Consider the following 23,637-nt stretch of genomic DNA (forward strand, 5'->3'; position numbering starts at 1 on the left):
TTTTGCAAGTTTTAATTGCTTTCAATTGGGAAAAAGACATTCACCGGGAAATGTAATTTTACTGCCCTATCTGGCCATGTGGTGTGTGAGCCATGATCAGACACATCCTGTCTAATTTATGAAGGAGGGTCTCTGAAAGTCACAATTTTTTTTCAGGGCCTTTAGGCAGCCCTTGCTATTTGTAGAGGGCCATCAGGCAGCCCTCACTTTAATTGTAGAGGGTCAGCAGGAGGCCCTCACAATTTATAGAGGGCCAGCAGGTGGCCCCTACTTTTCTTTAGAAGGCCAGCAGTTGTCTTGGGAAAAGATGAGCTTTTTGGTAAATCACATCATTCTACTCTTTACTGTAAATTGAATGAATATCACAAAAATGTCTGTTGTGGTGCCGTGGCCACCAGACCAGAAGAGACTCCAACAAAATGAAATTAAAATATTAATTTTTATTAAATATAAAGTTAAAATCGAAGGATATTAAAATAGACAGGGATAAAACCTCCAGTCTTCAAGCCCCCAGAAGAAGCGAGCAAGTGGTGAGGGAGAGTACAGTCCCATGCCAACACTTGTGGGCAACACTAGCAGCCGTATAATTTATTCACTAGCCCTACTCAGGTAATGAATGTTTCTATGGGAAGTGTATTCCAGTTATATTTCTGATGATTAAACAGTATTTTTTAATGAGTGAGATTTCACATACCGTGGTGTATTACTCTTTGGGCAGCCATTATTGAGGGATTGGTATATCCATACATTTTTTTATTGAGTGACTGTTCTCTGTTTTCTTTACTTATAATTCCCTGGATTTACCTGCCTCTCCCAACTTATCACCTTATATATTGTTGTCTTGATGTACCGCATCCATTATGAATAGTCATTTTCAATATTAACAATTCTTTTGACACAGTATAGTAGCTGCTGCAGTATTTATACATTGACTTTTTTGCACCATAGTGGTTTGCTTTGATATCCCTCCATATCATTATGTTATAAATTTGTATTGTGCTCCTTCCTCAGCATGGAGGTTTTAGCCCTGTCTATTTTAATATCCTTCTATTTTAACTTGATATTTAATAAAAATTAATATTTTAATTTCATTTTGTTGGAGTCTCTTCTGGTCTGGTGGCCACGGCACCACAACAGATATTTTTTTTATATATATTGATGGAAGTGTTTAACAGCTGTGGTGCAGCGAAGGGTATAGTGCTGGATGGAAGATATCGTTCTCCCAGCAGGATAAAATTTGGCCGGGATTTTCCCTAAGGTTGAGGACCTGCAGTGATGTCACGATCACGTGATCAGCCCATGTTATGTGTACCTCACCTGGGGGTGTCGTTATGGGCTTTGTAATGGAGATGGTTGTTTGGCATATGGGTTGTGTGTGCAAGGTGTGAGGAGCTAGGCTGGAGTTAGCCTGAACTTGTCCTCATGGACTACACATGCTGCAAAGGTTTTGCAACAAGACTCATAGCAACCCTGGGAATGGCACCTGGCGGACGCCGCTGTACAAGCAGCCGCTTAGTTAAGTCCGTTCCGTGAAAGGATGAGTCTGAGACCAGTGATTCTCCAAGTTGGAGCTTGTTTGTGTTTTTTCTTCCTTACTTTCTGCTACCTACTGTTTAAAGTGTCATTAAACCGCTGAAGTTTGGACTCTAAACCTGTGTGTTGCTTTATTACTGTGGTGCTGCCGCTGCCTACCAGAGCAAATCCTTACACATTGGTGGCGTGAATGCAGGCAGACGCAGTGAGGCCGTGCTGTTTTTGCTTATCTTTGCTCTGAACTCCAGGTTATGTCCTGGGTGAAAGGGATGGCACAGACCCAGTTGGGGAACTCTGCAGAAATGGAGTTCTCGATAAAAGTGATTATGGAGGCCATGCGACAGCAGCAGCAAGAGGCTATACAGCAGTAGCAGATATTTAAACAACAGCAGCAGGTAACCAACCAGCTGTTGATGCAGCACATCACAGCGTCGCAGACAACAGGAACTTCATGGGGAATCCATTATGTCCGGAAAGTGGTTCGTACAGCGATCCCCAAAATGGAGAAATCTGACGACGTTGAGACGTCTCTGGAGATGTTTGAGAAGAGTGGCTGAGAGGGAAAGACTACCCCGGGACAACTGGGCAGAAGTCATCTCTCCGTTTCTGGCCCCAGGACCTATGAAAGCCTACCAAGACCTACCTCCTGAGCAGAGTGAGAACTACACGATCATCAAGGGTGAGAGACAGGCACGTCTTGGGGTAAATGTGGTAGTCCGGGCCCAGCGGGTACACCAGTGGGAGTTTAACCCCTCCAAGCCGGCTTGGTCCCAGAATTATGACCTGTTGTACTTAACCAAAAGTGGTTGCCGCCAGAGGTATTGTCTCCCACGGCCATGCTGGACCGCATAGTGAATGATAAATTAATTTTGGGTGGCTTTGCCCCACTCCCTCCAATCATGGGTCAGGCAGGAATCCTCTACTAATGTGCTCCAGATGATGGACCTGTTAGAACGATATGGGGCTACCAAAGAGCTCCAGGGAGGGACTTCCCAGAAGGTGACAGGAAGGTTCCCTATGTCTCCACACCTGGCTCGGCGAGTAGAGCCCAGTAAGGCAGCTCAAGACTTGCCTGGGGGAGAAAGGGGCCCCATAGTCTGCTGGGGGTGCCAGGTCATATGAGAGCTGATTGCCCCCACCTGGCTGAGCCTATGGACACAAACTTTGGTTACCGCCAATCCCATTATGCAGACCTGATTGGTGCAACGGGCTCCCCGGAGGGACCCAATATGGGACATATGTGTAAGGTTGATGTGGATAGCACCCCGGCTGTGGCTCTACTGGAATCAGGGAGTCTCGTGACCCTGGTATGAGCCAGCCTGGTACAAACCAGCGAGTACACTGGTCGGAAAGTTCGGGTGTTGTGTATACATGACTTAAAAGACTGTCCTACCACACTAGTGGTGATAAACACGCCAGCAGGGAGGCGGTGCCACTAGGTGGGGGTTGTGATTAATTTACATTATGAATAGATGCTTGGAAGAGACTTTCCATTATTTTCTGTACTTTGGCCAACAGTTGTCCCACCCAGTGAACAACTGCCGACACTGTTGGCAACCAGGTTACATTCTCCAGAAGTGGAGCATGAACTTGGTGGCCCAGAGGAAGAAGTGCTGGCAGTAGGGGTAACCTCCCCTTCGGGGGGAGGAGGGGGAAAATTCTCCTATAGACGTATTGGCTGGACATGTGGAAGACTTGCTGCCTTAACCTGAATTGTCAGACTTAAATGTATCGGGCGCAATTTTGGTACAGCGCAACTCCAAGACCCTACTTTGGCTCGAGCCAGGGTAAATGTACTGTTTATTAACAGGGAACCCCAACAACCTGGGGCAGCCACAGTGTTGCCACTCTTTGAGCTTAACCGAGACCTGTTGTATCGAGTCGAGAAAATACATGGAGAAATGGTAGAGCAATTACTGGTACCTCAGGCATATCGTAGGATGGTAATGGACCTAGCGCATGCGCATGTACTCAGAAGGCATTTGGGCCAAAAGAAAACTCTAGACCGAATTTTGCAGCGGTTTTACTGGCTAGGTGTTCATGAAGAAGTTAATTGGTATTGCAATTCCTGTCCAGTGTGCCAGGTAACCAGTCCCCAGCCACACTTTCGGAGTCCTTTGGTGCCTCTACCAATTATAGAGGTACAGTGCTGTGCAAATTAATTGGGACAAAGCATTTTTTTAAGTAAAATCGTAAGTTGGTTACCAGTCAGTGATTCAAACCAGTTTTAACTGCTTTGAACAGGTGTGAGTGCCTGTTCAAAGCAGTTAAAACTGGTTTGAATCACTGACTGGTAACCAACTTACGATTTTACTTAAAAAAAATGCTTTGTCCCAATTAATTTGCACAGAACTGTACCTTTCGAAAGTGTGGCAATGGATCTGGTCGGTCCTGTCAATAAGTCAGCAAAGGGACGCCAACACATCCTGGTAGTTCTAGATTATGCCACCCGGTATCCTGAGGCAGTTTCGTCAGCTAAGCTCATATCAAAAGAACTCATGGGTTTGTTTTCTCGGGTGGGGATTCCTCAAGAGATTTTAACAGACCAAGGAACCCCCTTTATGTCAAAAACTATGAAAGCACTCTGCCACTTGTTAAATGTTAAACAGTTGCGCACATCAGTCTATCATCCCCAAACAGATGGTTTGGTAGAAAGGTTTAATAAGACACTAAAGAGCATGCTAAAAAAAACAGTTTCCAAAGATGGGAAGGACTGGGATCTGTTACTGCCATATTTGTTGTTTGCAGTGTGGGAGGTACCCCAGGCATCTATGGGTCCTCGCCCTTTGAACTATTGTATGGCAGACATCCCTGGGGCTTACTTGATATAGCCAAAGAGGCTTGGGAGAACCAACCAACCCCCCCACAAGAGTGTGATAGAAAATGTTGCAAAAATGCAGGAAAGAATGGAGACAGTCCTACCATTAGTCCGGGAAAATATGGAGGCAGCACAACAGTCTCAGAGTCGGGTTTATAACCGGGAGGCTCAGGTAACATAACATAGTAACAGTTTTAAAGGCTGAAGGAAGACCTTATGTCCATCTATTTCAGCCTATTTTTAGTGCAGCTGTTCTGCATTGTTGATCCTGGGGAAGGCAAAAAAAACCCACAGTGTAGAAGCCAATTTTCTCCATAGGGAAAAAAATTCCTTCCCCTAAGCTGGGTCAACCATCTACCTATAATATTATGTTATTCGTAACCTTCTATACTGTTACGCACAAGAAAAGCATCCATTCCTTTCTTAAATTCATTCAGTAAGTTGGCCATCACCACTTCCTCAGGAAGAGAATTCCAGAGCCTCACTGCTCTTACCGTGAAGAACCTTCTTCTATGCTGGTGCAGAAATTGTCTTTCCTCCAAACGAAGAGAATGCCCCCTTGTTCTTGTCACAGTCCTTGGTACAAACAGTTCACTGGAGAGATCTCTGTATTGCCCTCTGATATACTTGTACATATATTATGTCTCCCCTAAGTCTTCTCTTTTCTAGAGTAAATAGACCTAATTTTGATAACCTTTCTGGGTATTGTAGTGAACCAACTCCATTTATCATTTTAGTAGCCCGCCTTTGAACCCTTTCAAGTTCAGTAATGTCTTTTTTGAGCACCGACGTCCAAAATTGCACACAATACTCCAAGTGTGGTCTGACGAGTGATTTGTATAGAGGGAGAATTATGATTTCATCTCGTCTCCCCAGACCTCTTCTAATGCATCCCATGACCCTATTTGCATGGTGGCAGCTGCCTGGCACTGGGCACTCCAATTTAGCTTCTTATTGACTAAGATGCCTAAGTCTTTTTCCATGTCTGATTTTCCCAGCTGTTTCCCATTTAGTAAGTAATTGTAGCATCTGTTTCTCCTTCCCATGTGCATAACCTTACACTTATCTGTGTTAAACCTCATTTGCCATTTTTCAGCCCAATTCTCCAATATACTCAAATCTATCTGTAGTTGCAAACTGTCCTCCTTTGTGTTAACTACCTTACATAGTTTTGCATCATCTGCAAATACTGATATTTTACTGTGTAAGCCATCCACTAGATCATTATTAAATATATTAAATAGTAGGGGGCCCAATACAGAACCCTGTGGTACCCCATTAGTAACCCTGGCCCAATCTGAGTATGCATCATTAATAACCACTTTTTGTTTTCTATCAGTAAGCCAGCTACCTACCCATCTACACACATTTTCCCCTAGCCCAAGCTTTCTCATCTTACTTACCAAACTTTTATGTGCGACAGTGTCAAATGCTTTAAAGAAGTCGAGATAAATGACATCCAATGATTCTCCTTGGTCCATTTGAGAGCTTACATCCTCATAGAAGCTGATCAGGTTAGTTTGACAGGAGCGATCCTTCATAAATCCATGTTGATATGGAGTTAAGCATTTATTAACATTGAGATATTCCATAATGGTATCCCTTAGAAACCCTTCAAAAATTTTACCCACAACAGATGTTAAGCTTACCGGCCTATAGTTTCCAGGTTCCCTTTTACACCCCTTTTTGAATATTGGTACCACATTAGCTTGCCGCCAATCAAAAGGAACAGACCCTGTTTCTATAGAGTCTTTAAATATAAGGAATAGAGGCCTGTCTATCACATTACTTAACTTAATACCCGAGGGTGAATGCCATCAGGGCCTGGTGATTTGTCAATTTTAATCTTACTAAGGCGGTTCTGCACTTCTTCCTGGGTTAGGCAGGTAATACTTACATTTACATTATCACTCTGCATTTCCCCTGGCAAATCCTTTTCCTGTGTGAACACTGTTGAGAAAAAAGTATTTAAAACATTTGCTTTTCCCACATCGCTCTCTATGATTTCACCCTCATTGTTCTTTAAAGTGCCGACACCATCAATTTTAATAATTTTGCTGTTTATATAATTGAAGAATAGTTTGGGGTTTGTTTTACTTTCCTTAGCAATGAGTCTCTCAATTTCCACTTTTGTTAAATGTATTTTTTTTTTACACATTTTATTTTTTTCTCTATAACTTTTTAATGCTTCTTCATTGCCTTCTTGTTTTAGCTTCTTAAATGCTTTGTTCTTGTTATTTATTGCCCTTTTTACATGGTTATTTAGCCACATTGGTGTTCTCCTGTTCCTAGCCCTTTTATTTCTGTACGGTATGGCTAAGGTAAGAACCTTTAGCCCTGGGGATCAGGTGTTGGTACTTGTGCCTACAGTGGATAGCAAAATTCTTGCAAGGTGGCAGATGCTCTATGATATTATGGAGAAGGTGGGGCCGGTAGACTACAAGGTACACCAACCAGGACGGAGGAAGGCATTGCAGGTTTACCATATTAATTTGCTTAAACCATGGAAAGATAGAAACCACCTTGGTGGGGATAGTCCACTGCCTGCCTTTCCTGTGGAGAAGGCTCCATTACCTCTGGGGGGTGTCAGGAGGAACCTTCTCTGTAGTTAAAATAGCAGATACATTGTCTCCTAAACAGGTTCAGGAGGTCCGTGAGTTTGTTAGTCATAATACAGATGTTTTCTCTGAGCTCCCTGGACGTACTACCTCCCTAATCCAACATGACATTGTCACGGAGCCACAAGTCAAAATCCGACTAAAGCCATATCGGGTGTCTGAGGCCCGGTGACAAGCCATCTCGGAGGAGGTGAAAACTATGCTGCAGTTAGGGTTCACTGAAGAGTCCCAAAGTGAGTGGGCCAGCCCAATAGTGATAATACCTATGCCTGATGGGATGCTAAGGTTCTGTAGTGACTTCAGGAAACGTAATGAAGTTTTGAAATTTGACGCCTACCCCATGCCCCTGGTCGATGAATTGATAGAGCGGTTTGGGCAGGCACGGTATTTTTCAACTCTTGACCTCACAAAAAGATACTGGCAGGTGCTCCTAACAGAGGCAGCAAAGGAAAAAATGGCCTTCACCGTTACTCGTCTCCATCAAATTGTGATCACAGGGCGAGATGTAGACATGGTCCTCACTGCCTATCATGATGTGTATGGTCATTTTGGAGGGAAAAAGACAGAAGCCACAGGCCGTAGGCGATTCCATTGGATTGGCATGAGAGGAGACATTGAAAAATGGTGGCAGGAATGTCACACGTCTGTGACTATCACAACTGTGAAAGGTGATCATAAAGCACCACTGCATCCGCTTGTAAGTTGACGTCCATTTCAAATGGTAGCCATTGATCATCTGAAGGTAGAGGCCAGCAGGACAGGCCATAGCTACATCTTAACCATCATCGATCAACACACCAAATTTCTAGTGGCCGTCCCTGTGAAGGATTTAACTGCCCAGACTACACAGCGGTGGAGGAGGGAGAGGTAAGTATTGCAACTTGCAAGTGCTGTGGCCCTGACCAAGCAGGGGGGGCACACTCGTGGGCGAGGGTACTGGCACTGGGCCCCTCATAGTACGCTGGTGTGTCTGACGGCGAGTGGGCCCCCCTACCGTCAGAGACACTGTATTGTACTATGAGGGGCCCTGTGCCAGTGCCGTCGGCCATCAGTGGGCCCATCCACCTGTTCAGAGCAACGGCACTTGCCCGGGTGCGCAGGTGTTGACCCCAGCCCTTGGTGGGGAGGTGGGCAGCCCAGTTAGGGAGGTTTAAAAAATGGCATATGTTGATGTGTAGGCTGGACATTCAGCAGCTGCAAATGGCGGAATTGGGCAAGTCTGAGGAAGAGGAGGACAAAAGCGAGGCAGTTTTCTGGCAACCTATGTGTCATCAGGGGAAGGTGGGACAAAATCCTTTGAAACCCATGCATGGTTCATTTTAATGAAGGTTAGATCATCAACATTTTGGGTCGACAGACGGGTCCTTTTTTTCTGTCAGGATTGATCCAGCAGCACTGAAGACTCTTGCAGATAACACACTAGCAGCAGGGCAAGCGAGCTCCTGTAAGGGATATTGTGCCAATTCAGGCCAGGTGTCCAGTTTAGAGGCCCAATAGTCAAAGGGGAATGACCTGTGAGGGAGAACATCGATATGGGAAGAGAAGTAGTTTGTAACCATAGTTGACAATTGCTGTCTCCTGTCACTTTGAATCTATGACGTATTAGCAGTCGTGTGAGCGGTACTTGAGAAATCTGTTCAACATCATGGTCATGAAACCCCTGTCTCCAACGCCACTTCGGCTGTGTGCACCACGAATACCTCTTCCATTGTGCCCACTGCGGCTCGAGGGAGAACCAGCACCGCTGCTGTGTGCTGGGAAAACCTCAAACAAACGGTTAACCAGAGTTGCTTGTTTGTTAGATAATATTATCTCTAGGTTCTCCTGTGGCATGATGTTGTGTAATTTGCCTTTGTAGCTTGGATCGAGGATGCTGGCCAGCCAGTAGTCGTCATCTTTCATCATTTTGGCAATGCGGGGGTCCCTTTTTAGGATCCGCAAGGCATAATCGCACATGTGGGCCAATGTTCCAGGTGTCAATAATGCACTGCCACTGCTGGGTGGAGGAGCACTTTCTGGCAAATCCACATCCCTACAGTCACACACAAACACTGTACCTGACCTTGGAACGCCAACATTTTCTCTTTCCCCCTGAGAAGCATCCTCCTGCCCAAAATAGTCATCCCCCTCATCCTCCTCCTCCTCTTCTTCCTCCACCTCATCCAGGACAGTTCCCTGACCAGACAATGGCTGACTGTCAGCAAGGCTTCCCTCCTCCTCCTCCTCTTCCTCCTGTTCCTCCTCCTCTGCTGCAGAAACCAGATCCTTAATGTGCATCAAACTTTGCATGAGCAGACGCATAAGTGGGATGCTCATGCTTATGATGGCGTCGTCTGCGCTTACCAGCCGTGTGCATTCCTCAAAACACTGAAGGACTTTACAGAGGTCTTTCAGCTTTGACCACTGCACACCCGACAATTCCATTTCTTCCCTCAAACTGCCTGCCTGTGTATCCTCCCACAAATGCATTACAGCCTGCCTCTGCTCCCACAGCCTCTCAACCATGTGCAGGGTGGAGTTCCACCTTGTTGCAACGTCTATGATTAGGCGGTGCTTGGGGAGGTGGAGCAATCGCTGCAGCTTCTGCATACGAGTGGAGTGGAAGTTTGAGCCACGGATGTGCGAGCACAGTCTTCGCACCTTATGGAGCAGGGATGTTAACTCCGGATAATTATTAAGGAAGCACTGCACAACCAGGTTCAAAGTGTGAGCCAGGCAAGGTATGTGTGTGAGTTTTGCAAGGGCTATGGCTGCCACAAAATTACGGCCATTATCACTGATTACCTTTCCTGGCTCAAGATGTAGACTGCCCAGCCATGACTCAGTTTGTCGCTGCAAGTAGTCGGCCAGTACCTCCGCGGTGTGTCTGTTGTCACCCAAAGACATCATCTTTAACACAGCCTGATGACGCTTACTACTAGCTGTTCAATAGTGGAACACCTCGTGTGCAACACTGCCAGCTGCGGATGGAGTGCTCGTGCAACTGCACTCTGTGGACGAGCTTTCGCTTATGGAGGAGGAGGGTCGAAAGCCTACAGCCAACTGTTTCCTATACCGTGGGCTAGGCAGCACTGTTCCACTGCCGCTGTCCCCTGTGGAGCCTGCATCCACCACATTAACCTAGTGCGCAGTGATGGACACATAATGGCCCTGGCCATGCCTACTGGACCATGCATCTGTTGTAAGGTGCACCTTTCCACTCACTGATTGCTTGAGTGCATGGACAATGCGGTCTTTCACATGCAGGTGGAGGGTTGGGATGGCTTTTCGAGAAAAGTGCCGACTGGGTAGGTCATAGCGTGGGACTGCGTAGGCCATGAGCTCGCGGAAAGCTTCGCTTTCAACCAAACGGTAGGGCATCATCTCTAATGAGATTGGTTTGGCAATGTAGGTGTTCAAACACAGTGTATGTGGATGAGAGGATGAGTACTTTCTTGTCCTACTCAGAGAGTCTGGTAGGGTGAGCTGGACTGGAGAGCTGCATATGGGGGAAGTAGCGGTGGACCGGACGGTGTGAGAGGGGGTTGGTGATGGTATTGGTGGTGATGGCCTAGATTCAGTGTTGTGTTGCAAAACCATTGTGATTCCCTGAGTGCTTTGGCCTTGCGACGACACCTCAACATTTAGTGCTGGTGGTGTGCTTTACGGTGGCGGTGGTCTTACAGTGGGGGAAGCGATGGAGCGTTGCTGGCTATCTTCAGTCAGAGCAGGTGCACATGTGCTACCTGAGGTTTTGTAGTCCGTTCACGCTTGCAAGTGCATGTTGGTTAAATGTCTAAGCATGCAACTGGTATTCAAATTTCTGAGTTATTTACATCGGCTAATGGTCCTTCCGCACTTCTTAAAGGTAACCTTTGCCTTATCAGTAGGATTTTGGACAAAGAAGTGCCACACTGCACTCTTCCTACTATGGTATACATTTTCTGGCCTTGCACGCTGTGCTAAGTTGACCGTCTGGCCAAACTGTCCTGCAACTTTTAGTTTTTGGTCCACATTTTTGGTCAGCTATGGGCCTGGCAGATAACCGCTGCTGCGATGTCAATGCCTGCTGCCGATCCTTCTCCTTATCTGAACTATTGCCAGCGCCATCCTCCTCCACCAATGGATGCCAATCCGGGTAAAGAACTGAGTCATCCATCACCTCCTCTTCAAAGTCATCTGCACCTTCCTCTTTACCGTCCTCTGTGTCACCGTGTAAGGTGGTATAGTATGCGGGAAGGGGCACCTGAGTTTCATCAGGGCCAGATTCTGGCTCAGTAGACTGCGAGGGCAATGTAGTGCTCTGGGTCAATGGACCAGCAGAATCATCTAGCAGTGGCTGTGCATCAGTGCACTCCATGTCAGATTCATCTTGGACTGGGGAATTCAGGATTTGACTGGATAACCCAGGCATGGTATGTGAAAAGAGCTCCACAGAGTAATTTGAAGTGTGGGCTGCCGCATCCTTAACTTTTGGTGGGGGTGAAGGACACAAGGAAAGGTGTTTTTCCTGACCAGAACCCTGCACTGATGACTCCGTGCTTGCAGGTTTCAAACGTTCAGAAGAGGAGGCAATAGAGCTGGTGGCTGTTTCAGCAATGTACACCAAAACCTGTTCCTGATGCTCTGGCTTTAAACTCCAAGAAAAGGGAACCTTACAGGCCTTCTTGGGCCAGACAATGACGCAGGCTCAACACCTCCTGCCTTAGCTGCTATTGTGCTTTTGCCAGAACCAGCCAATGCACCACCGCCATCAGTACCAGCCGCGCCCCCCTGCCCACGTCCACAACCTCTTCCACCATACTTCCTCATGTTTGGGAAAATGTACCAAAATGACCAGCAGAGAGATGGTACTGTATGAGGAGCGTCCAGCTGTGTAAGGTGTATTAAAAAAATTAAATCTACGTATATATTTTGTTAGTCACAGACGCTCTCCAAGTATGTATTTGACCGTAATCCAACAAGCAGATATACGGTACTGTATCAGAAGTGTACAGCTGTATATGTTTTTTGTGTAACTAACAATCTCCGTATATGTATTTACGGAGTGTCTCACACACATGCTGACTCTGTATAGATGTGACTTTAATGCGAACAGCAGATATACAGTACTGTTTGAGAATCGGACAGCTCTATACATACGGTGTCTGTATGGAAAATTGTAAATCTCCGTCTATTTTTATACGGAGTGAGACATGCTGTCTCTGTATAGTTTTGACCGTCATCAAACAGCAGATATACGAAACTGTTTAAAAAGTGGACAGCTCTATATGGTGTAGGTCTGGAAAAATGGAAAATCTCGGTTTGTTTTTCCAGTGTCACACACAGATAGCTTGTATTTGTCCATGATACCAGCTGGTACACGATTGTGTGTGAGGAGTGTACACCGCTATACAGTGTGTGAAAAAATGAACGCTTGGTAACTGACCAGAACAAAATAATAAAAGTTGGAGTGCTTTGAAAAAGCAGTTTGAACAGCAGTGTGCACACAGCAATGCAGCTATCAGGTAGCCTTAAAAGGCAGCCTAATCACCACCAGCGCTGCTGCACACAACAAAAATCTTCCCCTTTCACTGTACACTAACTGTACAGTGAAAAGCGCTATCAGCAGAAGGTATTTTTTTTCTTCTTCCCTGCCTAAAGCTCTCTCTATTCAGAATCAGCAGCAGCACCTCTCCCTATTCTAAGATCGGCAGAAGTAAGATGGCGGTCGGCGGTCACTGCCTTTTATAGCCACTGTGACGCCACACAAAGCCAGTCAATCACTTCAATGCCCTTCTCTAAGATTGTGGTGGCCGCTGCCCATGTCATCGCGTTACCCACAGTGTGCGTCCTCCATCATTGGCTGAGAAAAGGCGCTGGAAGCATTATTTGAAACATCACTTTGGCGCTCGGATCGGCGACCTCATGGCCGACCTCACGCTATGGTCGGGTTTCGATCGGCGAAACCCGACTTTAGCTAAAGTCGGCGACTTTTGAATTTGACCGACCCGTTTCGCTCAACTCTACTTTTTATCTGAAAATAAATTCACTGCTTCAGAACGGTGAGTGCCATCCCTTTTGTTCTTCTCCATACAACGCAGCTATGCATGTTTTTCTTTTGATTGAGCACCCGTTCTGTGGGTAGCTGGCGTGCAGCATAGGTGTGTGTTTGTACCACACTATAGTGCACATCAAGGTGGCGGCAGTGGTGCCGAATTTTCTTCTTTCTTCTTGGACATTCTTAATACCTTATCCCTACTGCCACATCTCACTCTAGATAAATTGCAGATAAGAGCAGTATCATTGTAGAATATAGAAGGGATTTGAACCAGCCCTGAAAATATTTTTTTCTTGTAAATGGTAGCAACAAAATATGGAGGAACGCAAGCAGCACTGCCAGTTTTGATGAATTTCTCAGTACACATCACCGTAAAAAACATGAATCTGTCAATGATTGTATGGAATAAAGCAGCAAGGATTAGAATTTTTAAGTCAATAATCCCTGATTAGATGCCTGTGATATGCTATCCCTACTGTCACACCTCATCCTAGTAGAATTGCAGATACAAGAGGTATATTAGAGAATAAAATCTATCTGTGTGTGACTCTGGAAAAACAAACCAAGATTTTCAATTTTTCCAGACCTACATCATATAGAGCTGTCCACTTTTCAAGCAGTTTCGTATATCTACTGTTTGATCACGGTCAAAACTATACAGAGACAGTGTGTGTCACTCCGTATAAAAATAGACAGAGATTTAAAATTTTCCATATAGACACCGCATAGCGGTGCACGCTCCTCACACACTACCGTGTACTGGCTGGTATCACGGACAAATACAAGCTGTGTGTGACTCTGTAAAAACAAACCGAGGAGATTTTCCATTTTTCCAGACCTACACCGTATAGAGCTGTCCACTTTTCAAACAGTTTCGTATATCTGCTGTTTGACGGTCAAAACTATACAGAGACAGCGTGTCACTCAATATAAAAATAGACAGAGATTTACAATTTTCCATACAGACACCGTATAGCGGTGTACGCTCCTCACACACTACCGTGTGCCGGCTGGTATTACGGACAAATACAAGCTATTTGAGTTAACCCTGAAAAAAGTGGTTTGTTTAACGTAGCAGCATCAAGGAATGTTTTTTCATGAACCCTACTGAGGAATATTGTGAAGCGTTTTGCATCTACTTAGCCTGATATGGAGAAGACCAGAATCTTCTGTATTTACTGTACAAAGTCTCCTGTCCTGGCTGTAAAATCTTTTATGCAGTGTGAAGACATTGGATTTGAGTTTATGTTACGCTGCTATCATTCGGTGGTATTGAGAAGTCTGGCCCAATCCAGCCCTTGTCCATTTTTTTTTGAGAGTCAGCCTGTCAGCATTTTCAGTTGACAGGCTGATGCGCTTATCATTTATAATTACACCAGCGGCACTAAAAACCCACCATTACAAAACGCTAGCGGCAGGACAGGACAGGACTTCCAGGGCAGGCCAGTTCATGCCACGTGTCCAGCTTGGATACCCAATAATTATAAGGCACAGAGGTATCACGGGGGACGTTGGTACGGTCAGCAAGGTACTCCCTCAGCATCTTCCCAAACTTTGCACTCCTTGTGAGAGTACCCCGCGCCTCAGGGCCTGTGCAGTGGGAGGGTCTGATAAAACTCTCCCAGAACTTTGACAGTGTTCCCCTGCCTCTGCTGGATTGGAGTTGTCTCTCTCACCTGTGCTCCTTGGTTGTCCAACAAACTGTGACCTCCTCTGCCAGCGTTTTCAGATGGGAATTTTTTTAATACTTCCACAACAAGGGCCTTCTGGTACTGCCCTATTTTAGTAGACCTGTCCGCCTCAGGAATGAGAGATAGAAAGTTCTTCTTGTAGCTTGGGTCTAAAAATGTCACCAATCAGTAATGACTGTCACCCAAAATTTTGAGACCGTGAGGGTCACGGGAAAGGCAGTGTAAAATAAACTCAGCCATGTGTGCAAGACTGCTAACAGGCAAGACTTCCGTGTCCTCACCAAGAGGACGACTGACCATGCTCTCCTCCTCCTCCCTGTCCTCAGGCCATCCACACTGAACAGACGGTACGACAGTTGTGCAGGTAGTACCGTCTATAGCGCATGAACCTAGCTCCTGTTCTTCATCCTCCTCTTCCTCATTATCACCCAATCCACATTGGGATGAGATGAGGCTGGGCATTGTGCAATCACCCTGTATGGTTCCTTGCTCTATTTAATCGTGCTCCACCTGCATTGCATCCTCTTTGATTGTGAGCAGAGAGTGTTTCGGAACACAGAGATGCACCGCTCACTATCTTGGTGGAGTCCTCAAAGTTTTGGAGGATGGTACATATGTCTGACATCCATGTTTACGCCTGAGGTCTTATGTGTGGAGTCTGAACTGAATACCGATGGCCTTGTTGATGCTGGTAGTCAACAACTGCCCTCTTCTGCTCACAAATCCTTCTCAACACCTGCAGTGTAGAGTTCCAACGTGTGGGGACATCACACACCAGTCGGTGAGTCGGAAGCTGCAAATGCTGCTGAAGCACAGCAAGGGTGACGGAAGATGTAGCTGACTTTTTAAAGTAGGCTCACAGGCGGCGTACTTTGACAAGCAAATCCGGCAGCTTCAGGTAGGTTTTGAGAAACCACAGAACCATGAGGTTAAGCACATGGGCCAAGCATGGTGCGAGTGTGAGCTCACCTCAGAGCTGCCACCAGGTTTCCGCCATTGTCACACCATGCCTGTCTGTTGTTTCAGCGGTGTCAGCCACAGATCTGCCTGGTCTTTTAGAGCTGTCCACAGCTCTTCAGCATTGTGCGATTTGTCATCTAAGCATATTTGTTTCAGCACAGCCTGTTGCCGTTTGGCTGAGGCAGTGCTGAAATGCTTCCAGATTGTGACTGATGTGGTCATTTCGGAGATGGATGCTGAAGAGGAGGAGTGGGATGATGAGATGCAGAAGCTGTAGACTGTGGGGGCAACCCTGATTGACCTAGGGCCCACAGTCCTCGGCGTCAGGAGGACGAGTTCCATCCCAAGGTCTGACTGGGACCTGGCTTCCACTATGCTAACCTAGTGTGTCGTCAGCGAGATGTACCTTCCCTGCTCACAAGCACTAGTCCACATGTTCATGGTTAGGTGGACTTTCCCAGTAACTGCTTTGTTAAGGGCAAGGCTAATGTTGTGGACACGTGCTTGTGTAATGAGGGGACGGCACATCGGGAGAAATAGTGGCGGCTGGGGATCGAGTACCGAGGGACGGCCGCCGCCATCAGGTTGCGGAAGGCTTCCCCTCCACAAGCCTAAAAGGCAACATTTTGAGCACAAGCACTCGCAAAATGTGATAATTTAGTAGTGTGGCCTGTGGAGCGTTGGCTGCGTATTTGCACTTGCGTTCCAAGGACTACTGGGTATGAACAACTGAACACTGCACTGGGACAAGGACATGGACGTGCTTGCTGATGGTGCTAGTTGAGTGTGTGCAAAGACAGGTGCAGGGCAGGAGGCATCTTCGCATGCACCAAAGACAGGGGATTGGCTTGCATGCACAACAGTAGAAAAAGCATTGTTGTCACCCGCAGACACTGTTCCTGGACCCTGGGGTTTGGCTCACAAAGTCGGGTGCTTTGCTGCCATGTGCCTGATCATGCAGGTATTGGTCTGGCTGGTATTTTTGCTACCCCTGCTCATGCTGGCCTGGCAGGTGGTGCAATCGGCCTTTTTGGGGGTTATCAGCAGAGTCTTTAAAAATCAACCAGACTCGGGTAGACCTAACAAGTTGTACTGGCAACTTCCGTTGTGTTGGTGTTGCAGGGAACAGTTGCCCGCCTTCTGTCTGCCGCCACCACACTGCTTCTTCCTGCCTGTTGGGGTGCTACGCCTCCCTCCCCCTGTGTGCTGCTGTCCTCACTCCTGCCAGGTTGGGTCAGTCACTATATCATCCACCACCTCATCTTCTACTTCTGCACCTTGGTCCACCTCCTGACTTTCTGGCAATTGTGTTTCATCATCGTCCACCTCTTGTGACACTTTCCCACCATCATCTTTGTGTGACCATGGCTGCTCAAATATTTGGGCATCGCTACATGCAATCTCCTCTTGCCCTGCTTCAAGTGGACCAGGCGAGAGACCCGAATCTATAAATGGACAAGTGAACAGCTCTTCGGAGTGTCCAAATGTGGGATCCGTTGTCTCCAGGCTCTCCGTGTGGTGGGAGGAAGGAGAATCAGGATGAGGAATATGCAGTCCAGACTCATGGCTACTGAGAATTCACCGTGTGGAAGACAGGGTGGTGGTGGTGGCAGAGTGACTGGAAGCATTATCCGATATCAAACCGACAACCTTTTGACACTGTTCTGGGTTCAATACTGGTGTACTGTGGTCCACTAGTAATTGGGAAAGTAAGGTCGGGCGAAAGAAAATGTGAGTGTTTGCTGTGGCACAATTTCAGTATGGCCTCGGCCTCTGCATGCACCATCACGTCCAGTTCCCTGTCCCTTGCCCACACGCCTTGCCTATTTTAAATGGAGGACAATATTTTCCACGTTCACTTCAAATGGCTGAATTTGAAGCAAACTTATATGTGATCCGTGTGACGGAAAACCACAGTTTTAAATAGCTGGCCTGTACGTAACTATTTTTAGCAGGAAACTTGTGCCGATAACTTCGCTAACACACTGCAACAAAATTTAAATGGAGGCCAGAAATGGCAGAATTTTGAGCTCTTTTATATGTGATCCGTGTGATGGACAAACCACAGTTTTAAATAGCTGGCCTGTAGGTAACTATTTTTAACAGCAAACTGGTGTCAATAACTTTGCTAACACACTGCAACAAAAATTAAATGGAGGCCAGAAATGGCAGAATTTTGAGCGCACTTATGTATTATCCGTGTGATGGACAAACCACATTTTTAAATAGATGGATTTTTAGCGCTGTAATTTGGAAAGGATCTGGCTGTATTCTGCAGTGCCAGCAAGCCTGGGGCTATGTCTTGAACTAAAAAAAAAAAAACCAGCACAAAGTCAAGGAAATATCATGTATATAAACTCAGAGATACATATCAAAAAATACAGAGGAAAAATGAGTTTACTATATACAATGAAAAATAAGTATTTATTAATACAAAAGTTCATCAATTACATAAATAGTAAAATGTACAATAAAATATATCATATCAATTAGTATGTATGGATACACATGATCCACAAGACTGATGGCCACAGACTATGAGCAGAACATAATAGCAGGACAGAGCAAAAAATAACCTATGTCAAACCAATGGTGATAGAAAGAGTTAATGTAAACATCAGGCAGCTGATTCACTCAGTATCAGGTGGCTCATATAAGTAAGGAATGAAGAGGTTAATTACCCATAGTGACTGCCTGTGCTGTGACCACGTTCCCCAACGCACGTTTTGCTTGATATTTCGTCACTTCCTGAGGAAGGGAACGTGGTCACAGCACGGGCAGTCACTATGGGTAATTAACCTCTTCATTCCTTACTTAGTCATGTAGCGGTCTTTGCACATGTATACATATATATTCATTGTTGATACCATGGTGATGTTTATGATTTCGGGGCACTTGTTCAGCATACCATTGCACTGCATGGTTGGCTATATGAGCCACCTGATACTGAGTGAATCAGCTGCCTGATGTTTACATTAACTCTTTCTATCACCATTGGTTTGACATAGGTTATTTTTTGCTCTGTCCTGCTATGTCAAACCAATGGTGATAGAAAGAGTTAATGTAAACATCAGGCAGCTGATTCACTCAGTATCAGGTGGCTCATATAGCCAACCATGCAGTGCAATGGTATGCTGAACAAGTGCCCCGAAATCATAAACATCACCATGGTATCAACAATGAATATATATGTATACATGTGCAAAGACCGCTACATGACTAAGTAAGGAATGAAGAGGTTAATTACCCATAGTGACTGCCCGTGCTGTGACCACGTTCCCTTCCTCAGGAAGCGACGAAATATCAAGCAAAACGTGCGTTGGGGAACGTGGTCACAGCACAGGCAGTCACTATGGGTAATTAACCTCTTCATTCCTTACTTATATGAGCCACCTGATACTGAGTGAATCAGCTGCCTGATGTTTACATTAACTCTTTCTATCACCATTGGTTTGACATAGGTTATTTTTTGCTCTGTCCTGCTATTATGTTCTGCTCATAGTCTGTGGCCATCAGTCTTGTGGATCATGTGTATCCATACATACTAATTGATATGATATATTTTATTGTACATTTTACTATTTATGTAATTGATGAACTTTTGTATTAATAAATACTTATTTTTCATTGTATATGATAAACTCATTTTTTCTCCGTATTTTTTGATATGTCTAGAACTATCTTTAAAAGCAGCAGCAGCAGCAGCAGACAGAACTGGAATGGACCCTCTTGCTATATGCACTGCAGTCTGCCACATACACTGCCTGCCTGCCTAGCAGTGATATCTGTGCAGCTTTATTAGTCCTCAGAAGGACTGTTAGTTGAGATGGATATGTGTATAATATATTGTGGCATACCTACACTAACTAAGAAACAAGCAAATCTCTCCCTAGCTCAGCAGCAACTCTCCCTACACTACACTGCCTGATTCCGGAGTAGACTGTGACGAGCATGGCGGTGCCAGCTCTGATATAGACCTGATGGCGCTGTGCGGCCAGCCAATTACTGTAATGCCACAACCAACATGGCTGCGGCATTACAGTGTGTGGCAGACAATCCCTGCATGTTCATTGGCTCTCTAAAGAGCGCCAAACAAGCAGGGAGGGGACCCGAGCTCCCGCCAAGCAACCCCATAATACTCGGTGAGCTCCGAGGATCTCGAGCAGTGAGATGCTCGAGCGAGTACTGAGTAGTGGCGAGCATGCTCGCTCATCACTAATGCATATATGTCTGTTTATATAGTGTATGTAAACTTCTGATTTCAACTATATATACTACTGTTCAAATGTTTGGGGTCACCCAGACAATTTTGTGTTTTCCATGAAAACTCATACTTTTATTAATCAAATGAGTTGCCAAATGAATTTAGAATCTAGTCCAGACATTGACAAGGTTCGAAAAAAGATTTTTATTTGAAATAATAATTTTCTCCTTCAAACTTTGCTTTCGTCAAAGAATGCTCCCTTTGCAGCAATTGCAGCATTGCAGACCTTTGGCATTCTAGCAGTTAATTTGCTGAGGTAATCTGGAGAAATTTCACCCCATGCTTCCAGAAGCCCCTCCCACAAATTGGTTTGGCTTGATGGGCACTTTTTGCATACCATACGGCCAAGCTGCTACCACAACAGCTCAATGGGGTTGAGATCTGGTGACTGCGCTGGCCCCTCCATTACAGATATAATACCAGCTGCCTGCTTCTTCCCTAAATAGTTGTTGCATAATTTGGAGGTGCGCTTTGGGTCATTGTCCTGTTGTAGGATGAAATTAGCTCCAAACAAGCACTGTCTACAGGGTATGGCATGTCGTTGCAAAATGGAGTGATAGCCTTCCTTATTCAAAATCCCTTTTAACTTGTACAAATCTCTCACTTTACCAGCACCAAAGCAACCCCAGACCATCAGAGTACCTCCACCATCCTTGACAGATGGAGTCAGGCACTCTTCCAGCATCTTTTCAGTTATTCTACGTCTCACAAATGTTCTTCTTTGTGATCCAAACACCTCAAACTTGGATTCAGCTGTCCATAACACTTTTTTCCAATCTTCCTCTGTACAATGTCTGTGTTCTATTGCCTATATTAATCTTTTCCTTTTGTTAGCCAGTCTCAGATATGGCTTTTTCTTTGCCACTCTGCACTGAAGGCCAGCATCTCTGAATCGCCTCTTCACTGTAGACGTTGACACTGGCCTTTTGCATGTACTATTTAATGAAGCTGCCAGTTGAGGACCTGTGAGACGTTGATTTCTCAAACTACAGATTCTAATGTACTTGTCTTGATGCTCAGTTGTGCAGCGGGGCCTTCCACTTCTCTTTCTACTCTGGTTAGAGCCTGTTTGTGCTCTCCTCTGAAGGGGGTAGTACACACTGTTGTAGGAAATCTTCAGTTTCATGGCAATTTCTCGTGTGGAATAGCCTTTATTCCTAAGAACAAGAATAGACTGTCGAGTTTCACATGAAAGTTTTTTGTTTCTAGCCATTTTGAGAGTTTAATGAAACCAACAAATGTATTGCTCCAGATTCTCAACTGGCTCAAAGGTCAGGTTTATAGATTCTCTATTCAGCCAAACTGATTTCAGCTGTGCTAACATACTTGCACAAGGGTTTTCCAGGGTATTCTAACCATCCATTAGCCTTCTTACACAGTTAGCAAACACAAAGTACCATAACAACACAGGAGTGATGGTTGTTGGAAATGGGCCTCTATACACCTATGAAAATAAAATGGGCCTCTATACACCTATGAAAATATTGCATTACAAACCAGACGTTTGCAGCTAGAATAGTAATTTACCACATTAACAATGCATAGGGTGTATTTCTGAATCATTTAATGTTAGCTTCATTGGAAAAAACTGTGGTTTTCTTTAAAAAATAAGGAAATTTCTAAGTGACCCTAAACTTTTGAACGGTAGTGTATATAAATATATATAACATAGTTTTCTTTTTCACTTAGATGGGAAAGAATATGATGCTTATCTGTCTTTGGAAAGTTTTTCCACCTTTGAATCTGAAGAAAGACATTTTGCACTTCAAACTCTTGCTCCAGTATTGGAAGACTATTTTGGGTATAAACTGTGTATCTTTGAGAGAGATGTAGTTCCAGGAGGGGGTAAGAATAAATGCGTTTACTCTGTTATCTAGCAATTTATAGGCAAAGTTTGTAACACTGTCCACCACAAGAACATTTTGTAACATAGTATATTAAATGGTCTCTGTCAACAAAGGATCAAGCTAAGTCCGTCCTCTTGGTGCTTCATGGCGGGGCCAATCATTTAAATATACCTTCCCACCTGCTTGATTTCACTCAATCTCCACCCCACCACTCTCCCCCGCTCTTATTTGATTGACAGCTCTGGCTTCATAGGGCCTGAGAAAGGAGGAGATAGATGGAATCCAAGCAGGCGGGAAGGTGTATATAAATGATTGGCCTCGCCATGAAGCATCGAGTACCTGTACTTGGTTTGAACAGTCATTCTGAGCTAACTGAGGCCCTTTAACGGAAATCTGAACTCAAAATCTGAAAACTTGGCTTCAAAATTTTCTATAGCTTTTTTTCTACATGTGGAAAAATTATTCTTGAGGGTTTTATAGTCAGATCTTAAGAAAATTAGACACCACAATGATATTAATGATATAATGAAGAAACATTTTATGCAGCTAGATATATTTTCACACATTTGTTTCTATACAGACTGATATAGATGAACATATATGTTTTGTTTTTAAATATTCAGTAAAATCCCTGTCTCTGTAGTGAAGGAGCCTTCACCCCCTCCCTTCTCCCCTCTCTCTTTGCAGAGGGACAAGAGCTTGCAATCTAGCTGTCACTCATAGAAATAGACTTATATTGGAGACAGACACAAGTGAACATCCTATTTAACATGCATGCAGCCCATTTGTGACGTAAAAGACCCCTGTAGTGTCAACAAGGGTGTCTGTTGTGCATGGACAAGGAGTTATAGTTTGGACAGGTAATGCAAATTTAGAATAGACATGAGAACTCTTTTCAGAGGATTGGACAAATAGTTAAGACAGAAAAAGTTTTGAGAGGATTAAAAGGAATCTCTCACACTTTTTAGAGATGGCTATTGTTCTTCACGGGTGCACATTCCTTTCATCCAAACGTCTTTGGCAGTCACTGAAGCATCATAGAAAAGTATTAATATTCAGGCTTGTATACATTCGATAGTGATGGGACATATATATTTTACTGCAGGGTTAATCGGGGATGAATATGCATGTTTTTTCATAACTAGAACACCTGCATATAAGCCCCAAATCTAAAGTGGCTAGATACCGGACAACAGCAATGTCATGTTTGCTATCTGGAGAAAGGTAAAATCTCAATGGAAAATATGGCAGCGATCTCAATCTTCCGCAATCATCAGAAAATAGGTTATCACATAAGTAGGGAATTTCATAAAATCCTGAAGTGCTGAGGACTTTCCACAACCCAGCCCATGTGAGGTCATTATGGGGGGGTGTGGGTGTAACTCAGGTAATGATAAAAGGTCAAGCCGAATTTTGATCTTGGTTCCTGTAGAGAGAGACACATTGTGTATGCATGAATTCTGTTCATTGAAAGTCCCTCAAATCGAAGTACTCTCCTTCAGTTAAGTTAACTCACCTCTGTGAGCGGCATTTTAAGTTTCTTCCATTATTCCTTTTTATTTTATGTACTGTATATGTTGCATTGTTTTGTCCCCTTTGTAAAATGTTTTGTAGGTTTTATGCAAACACTGCCTATTGTTTGATTTAAATATAAAATGTATAGCTCTACTCCTTTTGTTCTGTAAACCACACTTCTGAAAGCCATACACTACCAGAACCAGACCTCCAGTCAGCCTGAATATAAAAATCGACTGGTGGTGGCAGTGAGTAGTCTGGAGTTATCGTGGAGCTCACAGTGTCTGTATTGGAGGTATATACAAATATTACATGCGTTGAAATCAGAGGTGTATGTACCATATGCTCACTGATATCTTCCCAACAACTGGA

The 23,637-nt window shown here is 44.7% G+C and overlaps 1 protein-coding gene across 1 annotated transcript in view; it reads left to right on the top strand.

The window, feature by feature from the left end:
• IL18R1 (interleukin 18 receptor 1) overlaps positions 1–23,637 on the top strand; it is a 119,358-nt gene that overhangs the window by 90,025 nt on the left and 5,696 nt on the right. The window contains exon 9 of the mRNA XM_073550646.1: positions 21,593–21,748. Within this exon, the coding sequence (XP_073406747.1) occupies positions 21,593–21,748 (156 nt within the window). The remainder of the gene's footprint in view (positions 1–21,592; positions 21,749–23,637) is intronic.

This window comes from Dendrobates tinctorius, unplaced genomic scaffold (assembly GCF_039654945.1).
Source record: "Dendrobates tinctorius isolate UK_male_01 unplaced genomic scaffold, ASM3965494v1 ptg000166l, whole genome shotgun sequence".
NCBI classification, from domain to species: domain Eukaryota; kingdom Metazoa; phylum Chordata; class Amphibia; order Anura; family Dendrobatidae; genus Dendrobates; species Dendrobates tinctorius.